Source organism: Tenrec ecaudatus, chromosome 8 (assembly GCF_050624435.1).
Source record: "Tenrec ecaudatus isolate mTenEca1 chromosome 8, mTenEca1.hap1, whole genome shotgun sequence".
In the NCBI taxonomy this organism is placed as follows: domain Eukaryota; kingdom Metazoa; phylum Chordata; class Mammalia; order Afrosoricida; family Tenrecidae; genus Tenrec; species Tenrec ecaudatus.
Genome location: NC_134537.1, coordinates 100,076,061 through 100,100,207, shown reverse-complemented (window position 1 = coordinate 100,100,207; position 24,147 = coordinate 100,076,061). Strand labels below are relative to the sequence as shown.

Genomic DNA, 24,147 nt, shown 5'->3' with positions numbered 1-24,147 from the left:
ATAGGCTTAGCAATGTCTGAAAGGCAGAAACCAGAGGGGCCTTAGATTGGGTCAGTTGATTTGTGAAGTTGATCTCTGCTTTGCCTCTTACTTTACCTAGAAAGAGACAGAAAAGGTGTTAGGGGAGTACTAGGGACATTGGGTGAGTGTGGCAGGATGTCCAAGAGATGATGATATATGAGTTTGCTTGAATTTTATTGTGAATTTATTTGAATGTGGCCTTAGAGTGGTCTATGAACTTGTTGTACATTTGACTCTTTCCTGATAAGTACACTTCTCTGAAATTACGGTAGCTTACACGTGCAATCACTCTTTCTAATTGCATCTCTAAGTCATTCCTCACAGGATAATATTATTTCCCCCATTTTTCAGAGAAGGGAAGTGAAGCGCAGAAGGTAAATTTGTCCAACATCAGTTAGCAAGCATTTATCAGGTAGAACTATGATTGGAACTTAAGCAGTCTGATTGTACGTATATTTAACCACACTTGCTAAGGCTGTTTCTAGGACATCAAGCTGTTATAAATGTTGTGATACATAATTACAGTTAGGGTCACCTTGATTAGACTCGACAGCTTTCTTTCTCTTCCCTTTTTTAACGGTTGTCAATTTTCCTGCTCACAGATGGGGACTGCAACAGACCACGGCTCAGTCCTTTTCAGCATTCTAGTGAAGAACCTAGACTAACCTGGGCTGAACCCTCTTGCTCTTGGACTCTTCACAGCAACCTGAAGCTAGCTCCCTTTTCCAAATCCCACGGTGGTACTCCTTTGGCCTTAAGTATCATTAAAAGTCAGATCCTTTAAGCAATGTGATTCAAATCAAGACTTTTTATACTAAGGCATTGAAAAAACAAACCTGCTCAGCCATCAAACCAAGGAAGCAGGTAGAAAGTCAAGACTCTGAGCAAGGTGTCCCCATGTCCCCCAGGCTCCGGGTTCCTACTCCCACCCAGCTTCCTTCCAAAGCTTCCTTCTGTTTTGTCATCTTTCCCAAAGGCTTGGTTTGGCTTCCATGCCCGGTTACTTGGGGTTAATCCTGAGTACGCTCACAGCTATTGCTGTTTCTTCTGTTTGAAAGACCTTTCTTTGCCATACTGGATAATATCGCGCCCATCCTTGCAGGTCTGTCTCCCGTGTTACTCGGATCCCACTGTCCTTTGTGCCCCACCACTTTTCTTCTGACAGCTCCCATTGCATAGCGCCCGTGCTGCCTGTTAATTACAGAGAAGTACCTTACAGATTTCTCGCGCTTAGGGACTACAAGGGGATTGTTTTTGAATTTCTCCTGGTGCCAAATATATAGCAGATACATGGTAAATCTTTGCTGAATTAGTTAGATTCCTCCCCATCAGGAGGAAATCCCTTCAAAGAATAGCGCTGAGGTTCTATTAGATACTGTGTTGTCCTCAAGGTCCCTGAGCAACTAGCTAGTCTGTGCTTTGCAGGAACTGGCCATCTCTGGGCAGAACGGACTTATACAGACTGTTACATTGTGACCGATAAGGCTGTCCTGGTTGTGGACCTATGGGGGACTGGGTTTCCTGGGATAGTCCGTCACTTCTGAGCTGGTTCTTGATCTTTACATAAATGTGAGTCTCCTGCAGGGCTTAGAAGGAATAGACTGTGTAGGTAAGATGCCCCCAAGCGTTCTGTGAGGTCAGGGTACATAGGAAATGAAGTTAGACTGAGCAATTGGAACTTGATCTTCTAGCTTTGGAGGAGGAGGGGTTTCGAGCAGGTCCCATTCCTGTTTGCAGTTTTTGACAGGTAGTGCACTGAAAGAGTATTTTGTCATTGCTCTGGGAAGAATTTGCATGTTTCTTTTTAAAATGCATTTTCAAGTGTTTTGCAATGAGTATTTAGTCTCTTCATTAGAAAAAGCATCCTAAAACAATTTTTTTAAAAGCAAAAGCATCCTGTTGGGTTTTTTTTGTTGTTGTTGTTGTTTAATTTTGTTGGCGTTGTTGCCCCTTGTAGTGGAGTAGCAAGGAAGCCACGCTGAAGGGCATGGGGAGGATAGTGAATTTCAATTTAGAGGCATTGGAATCTAAAGCTGACGATCTTACCTGCTACTGTAATTAGATTGAAAGTACCCTTTAGGGCTGGAATTTAAAGAGCATGTAAAATCGCACTCAGTGTTAATGAATGGGTTCTAACTCATAAAATGCCATGGTTAGTGTGACTTATTTGCAAAACATCCAGTGAACACAAGAGGGCGGCCTTCGCTGGTGGTCCCACCTGAAGATTGCTGGTGGTTAGTTGATGGCTAACCGTGCTCCTCTTTATTTGGAATATCGTAGACTTTACGCAGAGACTAGCACCGTGGTCAGCAGAATGCCAGCGCCCCTTTCAGATTCGTGATGCCTTCCAGGTGTTAATAGCGCCTCTCTGGCCTGCACTGGGAGCCTCCAGTCTCCCGCTAGGAGGCCGAAGGAACTGACCTCAGGATGAGCATAAAACTGACTATCTGTGTTTTAGGCTTAGAGAAAGAACTGGGCCAGAAGATGGAGAAGGATGACCCTGCCATGCCTGTAAGTCCTTAAATGTAAAAGGGGGGCTGATGGGGGGAGGGGATCGGGTGGGGTTTTTTTTTCATCATGTTTTAAAGTCTATGTTAGTTCACTAAATAAGTTCTAGTCAATTGGTGAAAAACGCCTTCTGTGACACAAAGACGGTAATCTATAAAGCTTACTCAGATGTTATCCAGTGTCCCTTTAGTGGTTCCTTTTTTTTGGTTTTGTTTCTTAAATAGGACCCAGCTCCAGATCACGCACTTGGATTCCATGGTCGTGTTCTTTCACTCCTGTAATCTGGAACGGTCCCTCAACCTTTGTCTTTCATGACCTTGATTCTTTTGAGGAGTACTGGCCAGCTATTATCTTTGCATTTGGCTTAGTCTAATGTTTCTTTGTAACAATCAGGTTCTAGTTCTCTGGCACAAATATAATAGAGTTGATGTTGTTGATGTCAGCGTGTCCTAGTGTCCACCCCTCGATTCCAGTTGGGTCAGCCAGGCTTCTGCACTGGAGCTAAGTGCTAAAGGAAGAGGAAGGCATTAGGCAAGAAGGAGCATTCCAGATGGAAAACTGGCCAGTGCAGAGGAAGTGTTAATAAATATTAGTAATCCCGTGTGATCAGAGGACACTGTGTCCTTTAGACAGGAGCTGTCGGTGTTGAGCCCAAAGGTTTGGGATTCCCAGTAGGACATCCTGGTGGGATTTTAAGTGGGGAATCGTGGGGATCAGTGATAATTCAGAATCTGGAGGGTTGATACTCTGAGGTCACTTGGTAGCTGACGTCGGGGTGGGGGTGGGGTGAGAGCCAGTTGCTGAACTTCCTAAGAGTTTCTGAGTAGAAGACCACGTAGACAGTGAGACTGCTACCCAACCCAAGGGGAAGCCTCCTTTTAGCAGGTGCTGCATACACCACACACCCGGGGATTCTGGCTCTTCCTCTTTTATTCCCACAAACAAGATGAGCAAAACCTGTGGTTTCTATATCCAAACTATTTTGTGAATTCATTGGCTGTGCTCGATCCTGTGGCCAGTTTTGTTTTGTTAAAAACAACAACAACAACACATTGTAGCAGTTTCCCAGCTACTCTATCTGTTTTTAGGCTCATTCTCAATTTCAGCCTTTCACAGAAGCCAGGAAAATACCATATATACTCAAGTATAAGTCGAGTTTTTCAGTACATTTCTTAGGTGCCTCTGCATATATTCAGGTCAGCTTATATTCGTGTATATACGGTAAGTTTTTTTGTTTGTTTTTTTTTTAATTTTAACAATTTATTAGGGGCTCATACAATTCTTATCACAGTTCATACATATACATACATCAATTGTATAAAGCACATCTGTACAGTCCCTGCCCTAATCATTTTTTTCTCCTCTTTTCTTTTTTTACATTTTATTAGGGACCCATACAACTCTTATCACCATCCATACATTCCCTGCCCCATATGGTAAGTTTTAAACTCAAAACCAGTCTTGTTTTACTTTACATAAATTTTTCTATTGGCTGCCCTTGTTTTCAGGAGAAAGAATAAGCTCCAACTCTTACTGTGACCTATGTGGCTTTCTGCCCTGGGGCCGGGGGCCCTGTCCAGCAGCAGCTAGTTCCTCTCTCCTTACACACTGGAAACTTACCTAGCCACACAGAATTCCTTTCAGGTTTCTGCCCTCACCTCTTCAGGTCACCTTCTGCTTTCCTTGCCTTCCCCACAAGACTATACGCTTGGTGACAGTAAGGAATCCAGACTCTCTCTGCTGAATGAGGAAACAGTCAATTAGTAATGCACAGGGACACTTGTGGGACCAGTCTCTATGTGTGTGTCCAGTGGGCCGTTTAAATGCACGGCACTAACTCAAGAAACTCCTGGGTTGTCACCACTAGACTTGAAGACCCTCCGGAACAAGTGATCAGCCGAAGTTCTAGGAGTAAATGAAGTCATAGTTCACACTTTCTCTTGATGCGTGCACGGTAAAAGGACAGTTTGCGTCTTGACTAATATGTATCAAGACAAGTCTATGTTTCTATGTTTATGAAACACAGGTCACAACGCATTATCTACCTGTCTTCATGGGACCTGATATATTTCTATTCCATTTTATTTTTTTAATGGAGGCTTTTGACCTACTAAATTGTTTTCATGACACACTGACCATTCAAAGAAATATTTTCCCAGAGAATGTAGAAGCAGTGTGAAACCTACAAAGCCTGACCTGACAGGGGAGAGCCGATGGAAGCCTGGTCAGATGTTCAGGAGGAGGCCTGGGCACAGACATGAAAGGCGTTGGGAACTTTGTTCCTTCACAAGGGCCTCACTTTGTCGTGACTCTTACTTCAGGATAAAATCATCCTTGCCTGAAAATTCATTTGATTCTCTCTTGGGAGCTGGGCCCAGCCTAGCCCAGCCACTCACAGAGCTTTCAGTGCGGGTTTCCTATCTCTGAAAGAGAGTGATGTCCACTGCCCCTTGCTAGATGGGGTTGGAATAGCACTCCGAGGAAATAGATGGACTCCACTTCTGGCCTGGTTGACCCTGTGTTGACACCAACCGTCCCTCCCACTGCGCTCTGCTGGGTTTGATAGCCCAATGTGATGGCGACACAGAATTCACAGATAATATGCACAGTGATGGAGGTTTAACAGGGAAGCTTAGGAGGCTACATATCAGGATGAGAAATATTTAGGATACAGTTTTGTGGGGGGTTTTGCCCAAGGCTTTTCTTTTCAGCCTTGCCAGCATGCATGCCTCCATCTGGTTCTTGGCCTCTGCAGGTCTTACAAAGCTCTTTTAGCACTGATAAGAACTCAAAGCGCGCCCTACTCTTTAGGCCACCTTCCTTCCCAAAGGTCGACTCAGTCCATGGACGGAGAAACCTGCCATTCTGGGTACCTCTCTATGTTGTTGCTGCCTCTCTATATATCCTGTACATCCTATACCTCAAGTGCACTATACTCTTGGCTCTTCTCTGTTGATGGTCATGGGATTCCCAGCTCCTGCCTCTGAGATGGCTCACTTTATGCTCAATTGAATGGAAAAATTGACTCGTCTCTGAGTTAGAGTCCTCTACACTTTATTTGCACCCCCACCTACTTATTGGGTGGGGGTTATAAAGACGAGGAATAGACAAGCCATTGCAAGTAATTTCACTTCCCCACCGCTGCCCACCACCAGAGTCAGCCTCAGAGTACACTTTGGGCAGCAAGACCCTTTGAAGTTTGCCATGTACTTTCTGCTATTGATTGAAGACGGGTGTGTTGAATGGACAGAGAATCTGTAGGGAGCGTTGCATGAGCACTAAAGAAATTGGCTCAGCTCCTTGATCCCCGTTTATTCAACCACAGTTGATCCTCACCCCGAGTGATTGGCAAGAGAAAACTAATAACATGAAATGTTGAAAGTGTAAAGTGCTACAGTATAGTAAGGGGGTGAGATGTTGATAGGGAAATTGAGAAACAAGCGAAAGAGGAGAATGCAGGGTACTTGTCTCTGGAACCAGTAGGTAAAAGTGAGTATGTACATGAACATCCTGAAATGAATTTTCCTTAGAAAGCAGGAGAGATTAAAGGAACCGATGTAATCTAGCACAGTAGCTTGGACTCAGTTACCAACCACAAAGTTAGAGGTTCAAACCTACACAGAAGCCCCACAGTAGAAAGTGCTGGTGATTGCTATCTGTCAAGACAACAGCCCCAAAACCCCAGGGAGCAGTTCCACTCTCTAACCTCTGCAACTCTGGACCATGAATTGCATCAACTCCAGGGTCTCGGGTTTACCCCACATCTACTCTGCTCACCCTTTCTGTGTTCCTTGGACACACATTCCCGTTACAGGCTCATGCCCAGTGGTTAGGAGGAGCTGGAACAAGATCAGTATGGCCAGAGGGGGGTTACATCTCTTCTTGCTTTTCAGAGGTTTTCATGTAAGAGCAAAATTTCCATTTTTAAGAATTCTAAATCTTCTCAAAGGCTGAGTTCATGTGGATTTTCCCAGTCAGAGAAGTGGGGGTTCGGTGGTGCCACACAGGGTGCTCATGGACAAATGGTGGCACGAGTGCCCTTGGCTGGCTGGGCAGCGGCAGGCTTGCTGCCCACTGTCCCCTGCAAGGACGCGCGCACAGGTCATTAACTTGGTGGCATCTGTGCTCACTGAATTTGCAGCCCTGACTCCGTAGACTTGTGCTCTCTACAAATGGGTCCTCACTGGCTTTGCATTGTGACTACTTAGTGGCCCGGGGAAGGGTTCCCAGGTGCAGTTGAGTGAGCCCTGACTCCCAGGGAAGGATTAGCTCACATGAAATGGAGCCTTTTTGGAAGGTGGTGACTGATTGATTTAGCAAGTCTATTTTAAACTCATAAGCAGCCCAGGAAGAGATGGATGGGCCAGTTCTTTGTGGTAGTAAATGCTCTGAGTTCTCTATATTGTTTAATAAGCCATGTAGAGGTTGAAGGAATGTTGGAAAGTTAAATCCTCTGGGACTGGGGAAAGGCGACTGTCGTAGGTCTTGGGCATAGATTCTGCATAAGAGCTGGAGAGCTAAGCTGGGTGACGTGTGGCCAAGCAGAGGGTGCTTGGGGGCTGGGGGGGGAGGCGGCTGTAAGCCACCAAGCGCACCCTCACCTGGTCTCGCCACCATCCAAGGTCTGGGCCTACCTCTCCAGCCCAGAATGATGCTACATCTTCTAGACACCACATTAGTTAAGTTTTTACCAAACAGACAGGTCAAATTTATTTATTCCTTTTGACACATGTGACAGCTGGACCAGTAACATAACCAACGCAGTCCGACCCTGCCATCCAGTCAGTGCTGACTCATGGCGACTCTTTAGGCAGGGTAGAGCTGCCATGTGGGTTTCCAAGACTGAAACTCTTTATGAAAGTAGACAAAGAATAAACACAGGAAGTTTGTTTTGTTTCGTTTGTTTGGATCCACAGTCAGTGCCGATGAAAGCAGCAGTCAAGAAATCAAATGGCGTATTTCACTGGACACATCTGCTGCCAAGACCTCTTTCAAGTGTGAAAAAGCAGAGATGTGACTGAGGACTAAGGCGCACCTGACTTGAGCCTGTGCTGTTTTTCCATGCTTCAGATGCCTGTGAAAGCTGGACGGTGTAAACGAGCAGAGAAGAACTAATGCTTGTGAGCGATGGTGTTGGGGGAGCCAAGCGAATCTCGCCTGGGCTGCCACAATAACTAAACAATCTGCCCTGCAAGAAGTACAGAAAACTCCTTCTTGAAAGGGGAGATGATGGTGACACTTTATCTCATATTCTTTGAACACGTTATCGGGGACAAATCCCTGACAGACATCATACTTGGTCAAGTAGAAGATGCACGAGCAAGAGGAAGGCCCTCAATGAATGGCTTCACACAGTGGCTGCAACCTGGGCACCGTTTCAGCTCCACCACGAGGCTAGTACAGGACCAGGCAGTGTTTCATTCTATTGAAGTGTCACTGTGAGTCAGAACCCATTTGACAGCACCCAACACCAGGACTCCTTGGGACCTGTCTACGTGGTCATGGGAGGGAGGCACAGCGAGGCTTTTTCCTCCAACCTGACAAGTCTCAGAATAGTAACAACTCACACACACAAGACTGACCTTAAAACATATTCATTTACAACTGGAAAGTAGAACCCCGAGTGAACCAAATGTGTCAGCTTGACATACTGCTTTACTTATAGACAAGCTATTCCAGGGAAGCAGGAGTACCAGGAAGTTTCTTGATGAGAACATGGCCCAAGAGATTAATGAGATGATTCAAATGTCCAGGGTGTATTGCTTATCTGTGTCCGTGTAACAAATTACTCTCAAACTCAGGCACTTAAAGCAACAAGCATGTACCATCTCCTCGTTTCTGTGGGTTAGGAGTCTAGTACAGCTCAGCTGGGTGCCTCTAGGTCTCTCGAAAGACGGCAGTCAAGGTGTTGACGGCCTGTGATCCCTCCTGGGCTCTACCTGGAATGCTTCTCCTTGCTGGCCTAGCAGGTGGATTAGTACCCTGGGACCAGTTACAAAATACCACAAAGAAAAGGACAGCCAGAGATTGCCTCATAGTTTGGAGGCCAGATGTACAGTCTGTAGAGGGTAGAAGGGACCGGCTCTCTCTCAGCCATGGGTACCTCTGCATGTTGCTTGGCCTTGGTCGTTCACAATCTCCGCTCTCTCTTTCTGTGTCTCTGCTTTTGTATGAGGCTACCACTCAGACGGGATGAGGACAGCGCCCTAGTAGTGCTGCTGTTTCGGCATCAGACTGCTCCCTGTAGGCTAGGCAGTTCAAAGCACCTGTTGGTAAAGATTTAGTTTGGGGTTGCGAGATTCAACTTGATGGTAGTGGGTTTAGGGTTCTTTGGTTCTGGCCTTGTATGACCTCAAGTTAACTAATAACTTTGAAGACACGATTTCCAAATAAGACACCTGACACCAGCCTTCATTTCTGGGAAATGCAAGCAATTCAGTAATTAGCAGCAGGTGTCCGGTCTCAGATCCTCACTGGCTAGTGGCAGGGACACGCATCATTCCCTTTCCTGGTGGCCCTTCCTGCAGAGCCTCTCTCAACACAAGGAGCCGTGGTGGCACAATGGTTAAGTGCCGAGCTGCTCATCGAAAGGTCGGCCGTGTGAACCTTTCCGCCCCATTTCATGGGAGAAACGACCTGCGCCTTACCTTCACAGCCGGGGAGAGCCGGGAAGCGGAAGTGCAGGCACAGACGTACGCGAGGGGGCTTCTAAAAGCGTGTGGCAAAGCTCAGTTGTCTTGTAATTCCAGCTTCTCCACACGCTTTTTGAAGCCTGCTCGCCAGTGGCTGCTGTGTGTAGGGGCAGATAAAGACACCCTTCTCAAAACGCCAGGGCCTCACAGCCAGCACTTTACTGCAGCGCAAGCAGCGGAGGAGCTTGGGGGGCACCCCAAATCACCCATGGACTGGGGCACTTCAGCTATGCGGTCCTTCCAGCTCCTCATCCCTGGAAGCCCATAATACTGAATGTGCGGCGGGCTGTCATCCAAAGTGGCTAAGTGAAGGACACCCAAAGCAGCACGTGGAATGGACCGGCCACCACTTTCTCGGTCAGTTTGTTTACATCACCTGCAGAAACCCAAAAATGAAAGCGTTCGCCATGGATGGTGTTTTGGGGTTTTTTCCCCAAAGGCTTTATTTATTGGTCAGTGTGCTTTGGACGGCGACGGGACGTCAATCCTGCTTCCACCCACGGAAGAAGAGCTGTACACAGGATAGGCATAATGCCAATAGGTCCACAGGGACAGGACTGCTTTGTCCCCCTCTTATTCATAGATTCAGTCATAGCCACGAGACTTGTAGTGCACCAATTCCTCCAGAGGCTGATTTCTCCCTCGTGCTTTTGGCCGCATCCCTGCCGTGAAGGATGTTCCTGCAGGGTTAGTCTCCCCCAGCATCATCTGGCCCGTCTTCACCATGCTCAGCCCCTCCCAGACTGGCCACCATTGGTTCCAGGTTCATGTACTTCATTCACCAGCCCTGGGAAGAATGGGCGTTCTTTCAGGTCAAGGTCAAGTGCTGCTTCAGGTGTTCTTCAGAGTCCTTCATGAACTTCATGGCCACCAGGCAGAATCCCTTCTGCTCAGAGAGCTTGGTGATGTCAGCCACCAGGTCAGGCTGCACTGTCTGGCTTGATGTCTATGAAGGTGCACCCATTGTTGGCCACAGTGTGAGCCAGCTGGCCGGGGAATGGGGCCAGCTCTGTGGAGCTGGAGCCAGCCATGGATATTTTATGTGTGATTCGTTGGTGACCCTCCTTAAGGGGTGTGTGTGTGTGTGTGTGTGTGTGTGTGTGTGTGTGTGTGTGTGTGTGTGTGTATGTGTAAATATATGCGGGGGCTTCAGAAAATGTGGTAGAAAAAAGGGAATTGAAGGTAATAGGAAATGTCCGGGAACTTTTAGAGCCCCTTAGTGTATATGAGAGAGCGCTTGGAGATTTCGTGTGCACAACTTTTGAGTGCACAGGTCAGTAGCATGGCCCTGAGCACTCTGAAACAAAGGGGGCGTCTCTAGTTTCTGTTCGCCAGAAGCTAATAAGCCCACCCTGATAGTCATTATAACAGCTTTTCTTCAGATACGCTAGATCCCTCCCCTGGCGCTGCTTCTGAGGAACCCAGCCAGTGTAGCGGTGAGGAAGCCACTAGGGCGTGGTCAGGGTTCAGAAGCTGCAGGCCGAGATGCTCATGCTGGGCTCTGCTGCCCACAGGGCCTGGTGGAGACCTCCGAGGAGAAGGCGCCTGTGTCTGTGGCCTGCGGTGGCGAGAGCCCTCTGGATGGCATCTGCCTCAGTGAAGCTGATAAGACAGCCGTGCTCACCTTGATAAGAGAAGAGGTAACCTGTTTCTTGTTGGGTCTGCTTATCACTCCGTTTCTTTGTCTGGGCTGGCTGTGTGTGTGTGTGTGCGCGCGCACGGAGGGGGGGGGATGAGGGGGGGAGAGAGGGCAGTTGGCGGTGGCTAGATTTCATCTGTGTGGGCTTCAGTGATCCCAGGCTGAGAGTTCTTGCTTCCTGCCACTTGCTGTATGCCTATGAGAGGATACCCACTGCCCAAAATGGAATTTTTTTCCAAAGCTATGTATTTAATTTGTTTTTATGTAATGACCTTGTAATACACCTTATCACCTTCAAAGTACTCTCCATTACACTTAATACATTTGCCCAATCTGCAATTCCATTCTTGGAAACATTTTTCAAACTCATCTGTTTCAATGGCTGACAGCACCTCCCTTGTCTTTTTCATCTTTTTCACCTGTTCTATATTGTCAAATCTCTGTCATTTCATGTCCCTCTTCATTCGAGGAAACAAAAAGAAGTCACACAGTGTGAGGTCAGCTGAGTAAGATGTGTGGGGCAAGAGAGCCATGCTGTTTTTACCCAGAACTGTCAACTGAGATGGCTGTGGTGGCAAAACCAGTCCCCCGTCTGCCACAAATCAGGCCTTCTTTGTCTCACACTGTTACACTGTCTTTTCAGAACCTCTAAATAGAAAGCTTGATTAACAGTCTGATCTTGTAGAATGAACTCTAAATGCATTATCCCTAGCTCATCAAAAACACAAATAAGCATCGTCTGGATCTTTGATTGCACATGATGAGCTTTTTGGGGGGCGAGGTGACAATGGCATCTTCCACTGACTGGATTGCTGTTTGCTTTTGGGGTCATCAGAGTACCACCATGTCTCATCACCAGTAGTGACTTTGGAAAATAAAAGTCTGGGTCCCTTCGGAACTGTTCTTTAAAAGCACAGCATGTTTCCAGCTGACGCTCTTTTTCTGGTCAGTCAGGACCCAGGGCACAGCAACCCTTCTCATTCCCCAGTCCGCCACTAAAATTCACTGTACCAATAACTCCCGTCTCTTCAGTGGTCCGTTGTTGGTCTTCAGGCACAAGGGCATGACTTTTGTTGATGAATTTTCTCAACACTTTGATCCATTCAGGAAGTTGACGGCCCGTCCAGAAGGAAGTTGGTCATCAATTAACATTTCACCTTGTTTGAAATGAAAAAAACCACTTGTACACTTGAGTTTTCCCCTTAGTGCTGTCCTTGTAAGCTGTGATCAGCATCACAACAATTTCTGCGACATTTTTCCTGAGCGGGAAACAAAATTTCACATCTACATGTTGTTCTCTTCAATTGGCCATCACAAAAAACAAGGTTCAAGCAAAACTGCTTTTACCAAAAAATGTACTGTGGCTAGAGAGAACTTTCTCAGGTGACACCGCTGGATTAACTAACTCGGAGAGCGTTGCTGATGCTCACCTGGCTGCAAAAAGGCGTGCTGCGAAAGCCCCACCCCGTGAAGCTGTTTCCCGGTTTGGTTGGTGGTATACTGGCTGCTGCAGTCCCATTCCCTGGGGCGTGCGCGGGCGTGCGTGCGTGCGTGCGTGTGTGTGTGTGTTGGGGGTGGGGGGGCTCTGATCACAGCTTTTGGGCCCTTCTTTTGTCTTCTGTCCCTAATGTTTTGAGTATCTGCTTTTGGAAAGTGTACTCACGTGTATGAGAAAATCCGTGCCCTCATTTTTTCAGAGAACGCATGTTCCATGCCTCGCAGGGCCTTGGCGTGTGGCCTTGCAGCGATGTAAAAGTGTGCCCCGCTCTCACCCGTGCAGAATTCCAGGACCGTGCCCTCTGAACTCCTCTGTTGAATGGGGATGATAGCTGGGCCTCTCCTGACAACCTGAAATCTATGGATAACCACCCTTTGCTGGGCTGTTAATCGGATACCGCTCTTTCCCATTGGATTTCTGGGCTGTGTTTTCTGTGTAGTTTCTCGATTTCTTGATCTCCTCTGGGAAGATCATTATCTTGACGTAGCAGCTTTATTTTTGTGGCATGACAAGTTGGTAAGTATCTGACAGCAGCTTTTGAAAGCTTTATAAAGTAACGTTAGGTTGGTGATGAAGGACTTCAACTAGTCCTCTTGTCAGTGCTCGGGAGCTGTGGATATGTACCCCGAAATCAGAAAAATAACATTGTTCTGAGAGTTAGAGTCAACCCCTAATGTACCAAAGCAAAGATGGTCCTCGATTCCTGAAGCAAGAGTTTGGCTTCTGGGTTCTTATAAAAGGCACCAAAATAATGAACATCCAGGTCAGCGAGCAGCACAGCCAAGGTAGTGCGGGACCGTACAGTGAGGCGGACAGGTTTGGCAGGGTAGAGGTGGAGTGTGAGATTGTCTTGGAACTCTCAAAAGAAACACAGCTAATGGCATGTGCGCACCTACATACAGAGAGATTTACTTCTAGGGACTGGCTCATGGGGTATGGCAAATCCAAAACCTGCGAGTCACGATTCTGCAGGCGTGGGCCTCCCAGATTCACAGGTGCAGAGTTGAGAAAGAATTCTGCCAGAATATGCTTATGGTCCGCAGAGCACGCACGGAGGAACTCCCCGGTTTGCCGGGTCGATCACATTATACTAGATTACACACGGAAGATGGCTACATTGTTTTGTATTGGATCGTGTAATGTAACCGTCTAGCATTTGGCCAGACCACAGGGAACGATAACCAACCAAAAGTTGGTGTGTGGAATGAATCATCCCACCAACGATCAGAAATCTCTACTGAGAGAGAATGCTGGCCGTGCCACTCTATACTTGGATTGTGGCAGGCTTATTTCTCCTCACCAGCGGGGGCCGAGCTCGGACAATGACTGCATCCTTGTGACTGATTGAGGTGAATCTCTGCTAGGCAGATGGTCTGGCATCATTGGGATTCTGGACCAACGGTGTAACAGGCACTTCCTCCCAGGACCTCACAGTAACCACAGGATTGAGTCCCCAGGGGCCTTCCATCATTGCAGTTGCTTGGATTGTTGTCTCTGTGCACCCCAGCTCTGCTCTTCGGTCAGTTGTAAAAGGCTGCCGCTGTGGACATTGGAGATCCCAATGGCTAGTGTGTCCCGTTTGTTTAGCACATGACCGATTTGTATTTGCAACCCTACATTTTTATATGAAATTGTATCACGGTGGACTTGCCTTGTGAGTTTTGGTTTTTCATACGTAGCTATTGTTCAAATGAACTGTTGCTATTGGACCTATTAACTGGCCTATTGGGAGTCTCTTTCAAAGAGCGCCCCTTTAGGAACATTCTAGGATTTGCGTCTTTTTTAGGCTTTGTGATTGATGTACAGATTTTTTTTAAAACTTCATTATGATTTGGGTATAAGTTTACAGAGGGAAATTAGTTTTTTTAAAAAAACTTTATTGTGATTTGGGTTAAGTTTACAGAGGAAAATTAGGTTTTTTGTTTGTTTTTATGAAACTTTTTCTAGTCTTACTGATGAATAAAATAAATTTCATCTAGAAAAAAAACAAACAAAACTTTTTCTTGTGATTTGGGTATAAGTTTACAGAGGGAAATTCATTTTCTATTCAAAAATCCATACACATTTTGTTTGATTGTAATCCCATAATGTAACAACCCCTTCCTGCCTGCGCTCTGGGTTTCCCATTGTCCTTGGTCCTTCTTTGCTATCCCTCCTGTCTTCTGAGCAGCACCCCTGGGCCGAGGCCACCTGTTAATCGTGCATGGTTGCTTGTCTTAAGGAGTGCGTGCCCCCTGGGGTTATTGTTCACCACGTGGACCTGTCCGTTGTTTGGCTGAAAGTTAAGCTGTAGGAGTGAGTTCGAGTCCACACTTGAAGAGGGACCACAGACCATCAGATTGAAAGGCAAATCTCATTGTTGGATTGTCCTTTTCTTTACATGGACTTGACTCCATCAGGGGTATGATGTAAAATGGTTACCATGCAAATTTACCATGCATTTTTTAAGTGCCACGGATGTTAAACACAAGCAGATAAGTCAACATACCCCAGTCAGCATTCACAGAGCCTCTACATGTCACTTGGAGTTATCCTGCCTGGCGTCATTGCAGCGTCCAAATAGGCAGAGCTGTTACGGTTTCATTTTCCGTAGAATACAGAAATGAAATGTTTTGGGGTGGGAGGGCCTGCATATTGTCTCCAACTCCAATCTACAATACAAACTGTCAAAGTAGGTAAAATCAGGCTTTCTCTCTATTATAATCTAGATAATCACAAAAGAGATTGAAGCCAATGAATGGAAGAAAAAGTACGAAGATACTCGACAGGAAGTCCTGGAGATGAGGTGAGAGCATATGGTTTGGGGCAGCGGCAGCAAACGAGGGGACTGCAAAAAGTTGGCGGGAAAACAGAATTTTCCCATGCAACTGTTCAGAGTCCCTGGTGTCTTTATGCTTTATTCCATTTACTACAGATAAGCGATGAACGTGTTCATTGACGGCCGAACCAGCTGGGGAGAAGCTGAGGGCCCGTTAGTTGTACTTAGCTTTATGTGGCGGATACTGTCGTTTCATGAGGTTTTGCTGGGGCAGGCGCTATCTCCACTGTAGCTTATCTCGGGCTCCTCAGAGCCCGTGTCATTCTTGTCTTTTCAAAAGAACTGGCATAAGTATATGCAACAAAATGTCTATTTGAAATGCAGAGGAATACACTGTATTGACATCTTCTATAAGGGAAGAGTGCTAGTCGTCGTATTTTCTCACAGTTTTATTTCAGATGTTAGTTGTTTCCGCGTCTACTCTGACTCTTAGGGGCCCGTGTGACAGAGTAGACACACGTGGGAGGTTTTTCTAGGCTGTAATCCTTAGCAAGAAGAGCTCTAGTGAAGCAGTGGTTACGGTCGCATGCAAACGACAATGTCGGTGGTTTGAACTCACCAGCTGTGCTCAGGAGAAAAGACCTGGCAATCTGCTCCCAGGGAGATTACAGCTTCGGCTAATCAGGAGCAGCCCTCGTCATCTCTTTAGCGTCGCTTTGAGTCTGACAGCCAACAGCCAACACTTCATTTAAAATTTGCTCCTCCTACTCCCTGGCCCGTGTGTGCCGTGTTTACTGGGGTGCGTGGGGCTCGGTCCTGGGCTTGGTGGAGAGTAAAGGACAGCCCCCACCTTTAGTGGGTTTGCATAGACCTGGAAGGGTCTCATTGGATGTGGGTAAAAAGTGACAGGCACCACAAGAGAAGCTGAGGCAGGACTGAACATTACTCCCACAGTGTCACCGGCCCAGGGCCTCACCTCACTAAGAGAAAGGTGAATGCGAGCGGGCAGACGTTCGACTCTAAATAAGTGAAATACTTCACGAGTTAGCCTGCAGTACATTACAAAACTCGGAAGGAAGGGGGTGCCTGACAGCGTGGGGCAGGGTTGGGAAAAACTAAAGTCTGATCCGAGAGCTTCAAGCCCCTCAAATTTTATTGATTTGAGTAAGTGGAATGTGTCTACTGCCCTGCGATATTCCAATAGGCAGGAAGAAAAAGTGACCACAATTATTTCCATAAAGAGAAAGTGATTTAAAAATCTTAAATAACTTTTCTTAAAGTATATAAATCTGACTTTAATATTTAAAAAGACTGCACACACAAATTTTTTTCTTCACACAAATACTTTTTTTAAAAGCCCACAAGCATAAAAAGAATTGAATGAACTTGAAATGTCAGTGTACATTATTGTGTGTGTTGTGTAGGACAGCAATTTCTCCCATTTCCACTGTGTTAAAACTCTTATGGTAAATTCTCTTCTTGCTGCTTTCATTTAGGAAAATTGTGGCTGAATATGAAGAGACCATTGCCCAGATGATCGGTAAGGAGACATTTTGTTCCTAGGATTCTCACCATTGAACCCAGTGGATGCTTTTCAAATCATCATGCAAACTAATAGGAGCCCTGGTGGCACTGGGGAAGGTTAGGGGATCAAACCCACCAGCCACTCCACAGACAAAGATGGCGCTGTCTGCTCCCTCAGAGATGCACAGCCTTGGTAACAGACACCGTGGCCGTGGGTTATATAAACTTCATGTTCACTTAGTTCATTTTAGAAGAGGGCAGGCGCATTAATTCTGAGAAAAGCCCTGTGTGCCCAGGGTCCAGAATTGAAGGGCCTGGCCATATCATTTATACCCCTGGGGTAGCACCTCCTTGTGTGTGGTGCGTTGTCCTTACCGTACTCATTTGGGTGCTAACTGAAAGGTTGCCAAGGTTCCAGCCCATTAGCTACTCTGGGAGAAAGCTGAGGCGTCTGCTCCCATGAAGAAGTGCAGCCTCGGAAAGCCCGCGAGGCAGCTCCACTCTGTCCGGTAGTGTCTCTAGAATTGGAAGAGAAGGTTTGGTCTTTTTCATTCTCATTAGACTGAGTCACCTCTACACAATGATAGTGGGTGTGCCCCACTGATTACATTTAGTTTTTTCTAACCATTGTTTCAAAGATTGACTCTCTAAATTAAAATCTGGTCTTTCTTCACTTAAAACACTTTAGTGATATTCTCTGCTGCTCTCAACACCAGAGGTGGTGTTTGTTTGTTTTTTTAATCATTTTATTGGGGGCTCATACAACTCTTATCACAATCCATACATACATCACCTGTGTAAAGTACATTTTTGCATTCATTGCCCTCATCATTCTCAAAACATTTTCTTTCTATTTGAGCCCTTGATATCAGCTCCTTATTTTTCTCCATCCTTCATTCCCTCCCTCACAAACCCTTAATAATTTATAATTTTATTTTTTCATGTCTTAGTCTAACCGATGTCTCCCTTCACCCACTTTTCTGATGTCTGGCCCCCAGGGGGGGGCGTTATATGTAGATCATTGTGATCGGTTCCCCTTTTCTCCCCCCATCTTTCCCTTACCCTCCTGGTGTCGCCATTCTCATTATTGGTCCTGAGGGATTTATTTGTCCTGGATTCCCTGTGTTTCCCGTTCCTATCTGTACCAGTGTACATCCTCTGATCTAGTCAGATTTGTAAGGTAGAACTGGGATGGTGATAGTGGGTGGCAGGTGGTGAAGCGTTGAAGAACTAGAAGAAAATTGTATGTTTCATTGGTGCTACACTGCACCCTGCTCCTCCTTGCGAGCCTTCTGTAAGGGGATGTCCAGTTGTCTACAGATGGGCTTTGGGTCTCCACTCCACACGCTCCCTCTGCTACCTGATCCTATGGACACTTCATGATCACACAGGCTGGTGGGCTTCTTCCATGTGGACTTTGTTGCTTCTCAGCTAGATGGCCTCTTATTTATCTTCAGGCCTTTAAGACAAGCAGCCACTATATCTTTACCACAACTGTTTCCTCTCCTAGAAGCCCTTGGGTGGGTAGTTTAACCTCCCCCACCTAGAGGGACCTCAGAAAAACAGTGCTGGTAATCTGCATCTGAAAGGTCACTGACCTGCACACACTGGCTCACCTTGAGTCTGAATCAGCCTGACAGCAACTGGTTTGGCTTTGGATTTAGTTTCCCCTCTCTGTTACTCATCTCCCAAATGGTTTCTGCCCTTTAGCTCTTAGGTCTCTACTCACCTTTCCCTGCTGAGAGAGGGAACAAAACGTAACCCACCTCCCTTTTTGCCCTGCTAGCATGAAACTCTTGAGAAGCAGAATCCCCAAGAGCAGTGTTTAGCTCTCAGGCCGTGGGGGCATTGGGTGCTGAGTAAATGTGGCATTGCCCTTCCTCCTGCTTCCCAGAGGATGAGCAAAGGACCAATATGACCTCTCAGAAGAGCCTCCAGCAGCTGACCGTGGAGAAGGAGCAGGCCTTGGCAGACCTTAACTCCGTGGAAAGGTCCCTTTCGGATCTCTTCAGGAGATACGAGAACCTGAAGGGCGTCTTGGAAGGGTTCAAGAAGGTGTGTCTTTTCCCTCTGTTCGTGCTAGTAGTCCTTTTCTCCGTAACAAGCCTGCAAACACTGAATGCCAAGGGCATGCGTTGTCTTTGAAATTGAGACTTGGGGAGCCCCTTTTGGCCTTACATCTTCGATTCTGGAGATTTCTCTGTGTCTCCTCTCAGTGGCTGCTTAGGAAGCTAGGAATCTCAGACCTCAAAGAACTGGAATTCCAGAAATGGAATTGCCTTTTGACTTTCAGGGAATTCCAGAAAGGTTTTTTCTGATCAGTCAGCAATTCAGTCTTAGGGAAAGTACTGCAGAAGCATTCAAACTGTATTCTAGAAGAAAGCAAGTGGGTTTGGGTCCCTGTCTATCTAATAATACTCTACTCATTTCAGGTTTACATTTAAATGAATGTATTCGTTTAAGGTAATAAGTGGCAGTGAACTATTTCTAGGTTAAAATAAAAGTGAGCGTCACCAGTTAATCTAAGGTGAGGATAGATTGCAGTTCAGTGTTGAATGACTTCGTCCTAAGCCAGATGTACTGCGAGATGAGTGGAAAGCATTTGAAAGCAAAGCCGTGACGGGTTTTTTGAAGGGCTGAGAAGCTACTGTTTACAGCCATCGCTGCATCTCCAGGGCGCTGGCATACACCAGTAATAGCCCGTTCTGTAAGATGCCACAGTATCTGCATATAACCTGTACATGCTTTAAGCCATCATTGTGTTAATGCATAACAATATGAATGCTGTCTAAATAGTGTTTCTCCGTGTTCGCTCTTAGTCTCTGAGGGATTGCTTTGACTACTTAATTGTCACCACCCTCAAACATTTGTGATCCACAGCTGGCTGAATGCGCCGGTGCAGATGGCCAACTGTATGTTATTCCACCATTTCCAAACAAAGTTTTGCAGACTAAAGATATGGTCAGACTGCCCCGTACAGTGTGGAAATAGTTACCTACCCTGGGCCTGCTCCCAGTGACTGTGGAGTGTGGCTGAGGGTGTCTGAATGAATGAGACTTCTCTCAATTTAAAAAATGAAAACTCGGGTGCGTGGTGTGTTTCCGGTAGAAAAAAATGGAATTTATTCTATTTTAAATGATCACTTTGGAACAGAATGAAGAAGCCTTGAAAAAATGTGCTCAGGACTACTTGGCCCGAGTTAAACAAGAGGAACAGCGCTATCAGGCCCTGAAAATCCACGCAGAGGAGAGACTTGACAAGTAAGAGCTTGTACACCCAGAGCCCGCGGTTCTCGACATGGTGGCAAGAGTGCCGCTCACGCGTTCACTTTTTGAATAGGTGACATCTTCGCATGGTTCAAACATTTAAAAAGTATTAAAACTGTATCCGGTATCTTCTGATAATCACTGCTCTTAATTTCTGTTGATTTTTCCAAAATATATCCCGTCCCGACTTCATTTTTATACAGACGAACGACAGCATGCCTTGCTTTTTTTTCCCCATGTAGCAGTATGTTTTTGTGATCTTTCTATATGAAAAACTTACTCGTTTTGTTTGGTGTTTTACTAGCAGCCAGACATTGCACTGCTGAGCCGGATCATTTTTATCTAAGCAGTGCCCTCCTTCTCGACAATTAGGGCATGTGAAATCCTTTGCTGTTAACACATGCAGCTGTAACAAATAACCTTGTAATTATTGTCACGTTGTGTGCATGTGAGTTACCTGGGTAATGGGTACCTGGAAAATTAATTGCCAAAGGACGTATATACTTAGAGACCTTTGAGAAATGTGAAATTGCCCTTATTAGACAAATAACCAGTTTGCATGTCCACCAGCAGTGCAGGACAGTGCCTGTGCCTGTTTCCCTACTGTTTTGTCCACAGACCAAATTGTGGGTTCTCTGCCACTGTGATGGGTGAAAAGGGTGGTTTTGATTTGCATTTACTTTAAAAGTGAAATCCAATCATTTCAGCAGCTATACGTTCAGACACTTGCCTCACGAGGAGCAGTGCAGGGCACCCTGTGTCCATTCTTCTGTGTGTACAGCTTCTAGGCTTCCTGCCATAGTACAAAGACCTTTCCCATGAACGCCATGATTCTGTCTAAGAGTCTGAGGGTTTGATTCTTTTGCAAATACTCAAGTCCAAATACATCTGGAATTACCCCGGGGAGGGATGCGAAGGATGCACCCAACTTTATTCTTTTAACTAAAAAGTGATATGTGTACATTTCACTCACTTCCCATTTCTAAAAACTTTGAAGTTCCCATTTCCCATTCTCACTTCCCAGAAGTGCTTTTATTAAAGATATATGATGTGAGGATGTCAGAGAGCACTCCTAGGAAATCACAGAAACTTTCATTGAGCGGACGTCTCAGATGTGAAGCGACTGTTTCTCAACATTGCCTCCATCTGGGCCCGCTTATGCTGACAGTGGTGCTTCTAGCTCGAGCCCTTCCCTGAATGGTTCCGGCCCTCTGAGAGACCACATGTCAACACAGCAGTTAGGGTGTCCTCGAGGGACTCGGATCATGTTCCTGTTAAATGTTCTTGAACTTGAGGAACAAAAAGAAGTCTGAAGGGACAAGATCAGGGCTGGAGGGGCTAGATGGTTTAAGGGGTTTTTGTTTTTTTTAATCATTCCATTGGGGGCTCGTACAACTCATCACAATGCTTACATCCATCCATCGTGTCAAGCACATTTGTACATTTGTTGCCATCATCATTCTCAAAGCATTTTCTTTCTACTTGAGCCCTTGGTATCAGCTTGGTATAAGGCTTGACACCCTCAAGTTCTCATACGGCAGCCCTTGCTTCCCTGGAGGAATGAGCAGCTGCATTGTTGTGATGGAAAATTTCTTCGTGCAACTTTCCTGTACTTTCCTTGCCATTACAATTCTGTTTTCTTAAAACTTCTTTATAATAAAGTCTTATGATCATCCTGTGTCCTTTGAGAAAACATACCAAGATTACCCCCTTCAGAATCGAAGAAAATAGTTACCATAAGCTTTGGAGCTGAGCTTTCAACCTTGACTATAACTGACCCAGCAGATCCCCTGGGAAGTCATCTACTATTTTAAGTAGGCCCTTTTATTTGACGGCGCCTTAGGAAAGGGAGACAAGTGTATTGTCGAAAGAACTTGCCTGCACCATCACTGATCACAGAGACAAATTTAAACATTGTGTGTAGAATAAAGCCATGAATGTGTGAACTGGAAACAAAGCAGCAATGCTTTTTAACTTGCCCTTATATATCCTCCAGGCTGTGCTTTGTGCCTGTACAAATACTATTCTGAACCATTTAGGGGGTTTTGTTTTGCTTTGCTTTAATGTGATATTGAAGTCAAACTTTTTTCACTTAGTACAAGCAGGTTTTGATAAATGTACTAAGTGAAAAAAGTTTGACTTTTGAAGTGCTCTCACGCACCTCTGCCATCTTTCCATGTCAGAACAGATAGTTCATTGTAATGTCTGAAAATTGATCGTAGGTCTACCATTTGCTTCCTGAGGAAAGCTAGGTTGTTTTGTGAATCTCTTTCCATTGCCCATAATGCCGCAGTGAGCAAACATCCTGGTGCAGTCACTATGGTGCCACGTGGGAGTGTTGCATTGGTAACTGGAAGTGGCATTGGGCCAATGGTGTTGCAGAGTGTACATTTTAATAGTTACTGCCGCCTGGCCCTTCACAAAGACCAGGTTGGTTTTCATCCATGCCATCAGCTTGTGAGTCTGCCTGTTCGCATGTAATTCAGCCTAAATAGGGTAAGATATTCTTTCTTCGTTTTTGCCAAAGTGATAAATTTAAATTTTTAAAAAGCTGTACAATTTTAGCTTGCATACATTGAGATTTTAGCATTCTTTCACTAGTTAATTAGTTGTTTATCAACTGACATGATTACTTTCCTTTAATATTTTACTTTAGCACCTTAGTAAGATCATTTCTCTTAACTCTGGATCTCACAGATGCAGTCACGACAGTTATCCACCCAGTTCTAGCGCATTCTAAGATTATTTCAAAGCATGTTCTTTGATCCCATTTTCTACTGAAACATGGATTTTTGAAGCCCACGGTGGCGCGTGAGGTGGATTTGACCACTGGTTCAGACCATGGACATTTCCTGCTCAGTGTGTTCAGATGGAATTGTTACCCATCAAAATGGACTTAGCGACATGGCTGGTCCCTGTTTTCCCTCCTATCAGTAAGTCCATTCTTTCAGGTCCACATGCCATGAATATCAGTGGTTAAGTATCCGTTTTCTTCTAACCATGTGCTTTTTGTCTCTTTTGTCTCCAAACAAACACCCGTCAACAGAGCCAATGAAGAGATTGCTCAGGTTCGAACAAAAGCAAAAGCTGAGAGTGCAGCCCTCCATGCCGGACTCCGAAAAGAGCAGATGAAGGTGGAGTCCCTGGAAAGGGCCCTGCAGCAGAAGGTACAGACGAAGCTGTGGACCAGCCTCAAGGCTGTTTCTGCCTCACAGTTGGCTTTTGGTGGTACTTGGCTTACAGTGGATCTGGATGAATACAACTTTAGATCCAGACACTTCCATCCAGCTCTTTTGTATGCTGACTGCTGGAGACAAACAAGAAGGCCTCCCTTTTGCCCTATAAAGACAAACCCAGTAAACGCATAGGCATATGATTTCTCACTGGTCCCCAGTTCTAGAATGTCTTTTTCGTGTGTTCCCCTCCCCCTCGTCTAGTTTTTTTTCCTTCCTATGTCTCTGATTCTGTATAGTGCCTGTAATATCCATTCAGCCAGAACAGGCCTTTTTATCATGGCATCTGCCTGTTACACACACACACACACACACACACCCCTCCCCTAGCTCCCTGGGGTGCTGAGTACAACTGCAGAGTCCCAGGTCACTAGGGAGCAGATGGACTAAGTCAGTCCCAGATCCTGGTCGTTTGGAGCAAGCACGCTGTTCATCCCTCTCCTTTGGGCAGTTTGCAGATGAAGGAGCTCATGAACACGTGGCAGAGGTTGGTGGCCGAGCTCATCCCTATTCCATTAAGCAGGTTCCCGGGATCATGTGCACATGCTCTAGGGGAGGTCAGTCATCTATTGAGAAGACTTGGTGGCACAGTGGAGTAAGCATTGGACCACTCTCCTGAAGGTCTGTGGTTCAAATTCACCAGCAGAAGGATGAGGCAGCCTGACTCCATAAAGGAGTACAGCTTCAGATACCTATGGGGCAGTTCTACTCTGGTGTGTGGGGTTGCCAGCAGTTTGGTTGGTCATGTGCTGCCTTGGCAGGGCAATCGTTGAAGTGCTCAGTTACTGGCCACTCAGGGGCTCCGTGGAAGGCAGGCCTGGCAATCTGCTGCCCAAAGGTCAGGGTCTAAACACAGAAGCAGTGCTGCCCTGCGCACACATGCCGGCACCAGGACCCGGAAGGGACTGGACAGCCTTGAGCACCAGGATGGTGGTCAGTGAGGGACCCTGAGATAAGAAAGGGATGACGCAGCTAGAATTACCGTCGTCTCGGAAGACGAGGGGGCCA

General features: G+C 46.0%; 1 protein-coding gene across 12 annotated transcripts in view; it reads left to right on the top strand.

Moving 5' to 3' along the window:
• The window catches only part of TACC1 (transforming acidic coiled-coil containing protein 1), a 140,266-nt gene that overhangs the window by 111,732 nt on the left and 4,387 nt on the right, over positions 1-24,147 (top strand). For 7 of the 12 annotated variants that reach the window (XM_075556650.1, XM_075556652.1, XM_075556658.1 and 4 more), the window contains 7 exons: positions 2,480-2,532; positions 10,736-10,861; positions 15,067-15,143; positions 16,613-16,656; positions 18,535-18,695; positions 19,794-19,900; positions 22,953-23,073. In XM_075556650.1, the coding sequence (XP_075412765.1) occupies positions 2,480-2,532; positions 10,736-10,861; positions 15,067-15,143; positions 16,613-16,656; positions 18,535-18,695; positions 19,794-19,900; positions 22,953-23,073 (689 nt within the window). Of the gene's footprint in view, positions 1-623; positions 2,453-2,479; positions 2,533-3,917; positions 3,966-10,735; positions 10,862-15,066; positions 15,144-16,612; positions 16,657-18,534; positions 18,696-19,793; positions 19,901-22,952; positions 23,074-24,147 lie in introns of those variants that run through there. The other 5 variants (XM_075556654.1, XM_075556648.1, XM_075556649.1 and 2 more) reach the window with 2 other exon arrangements.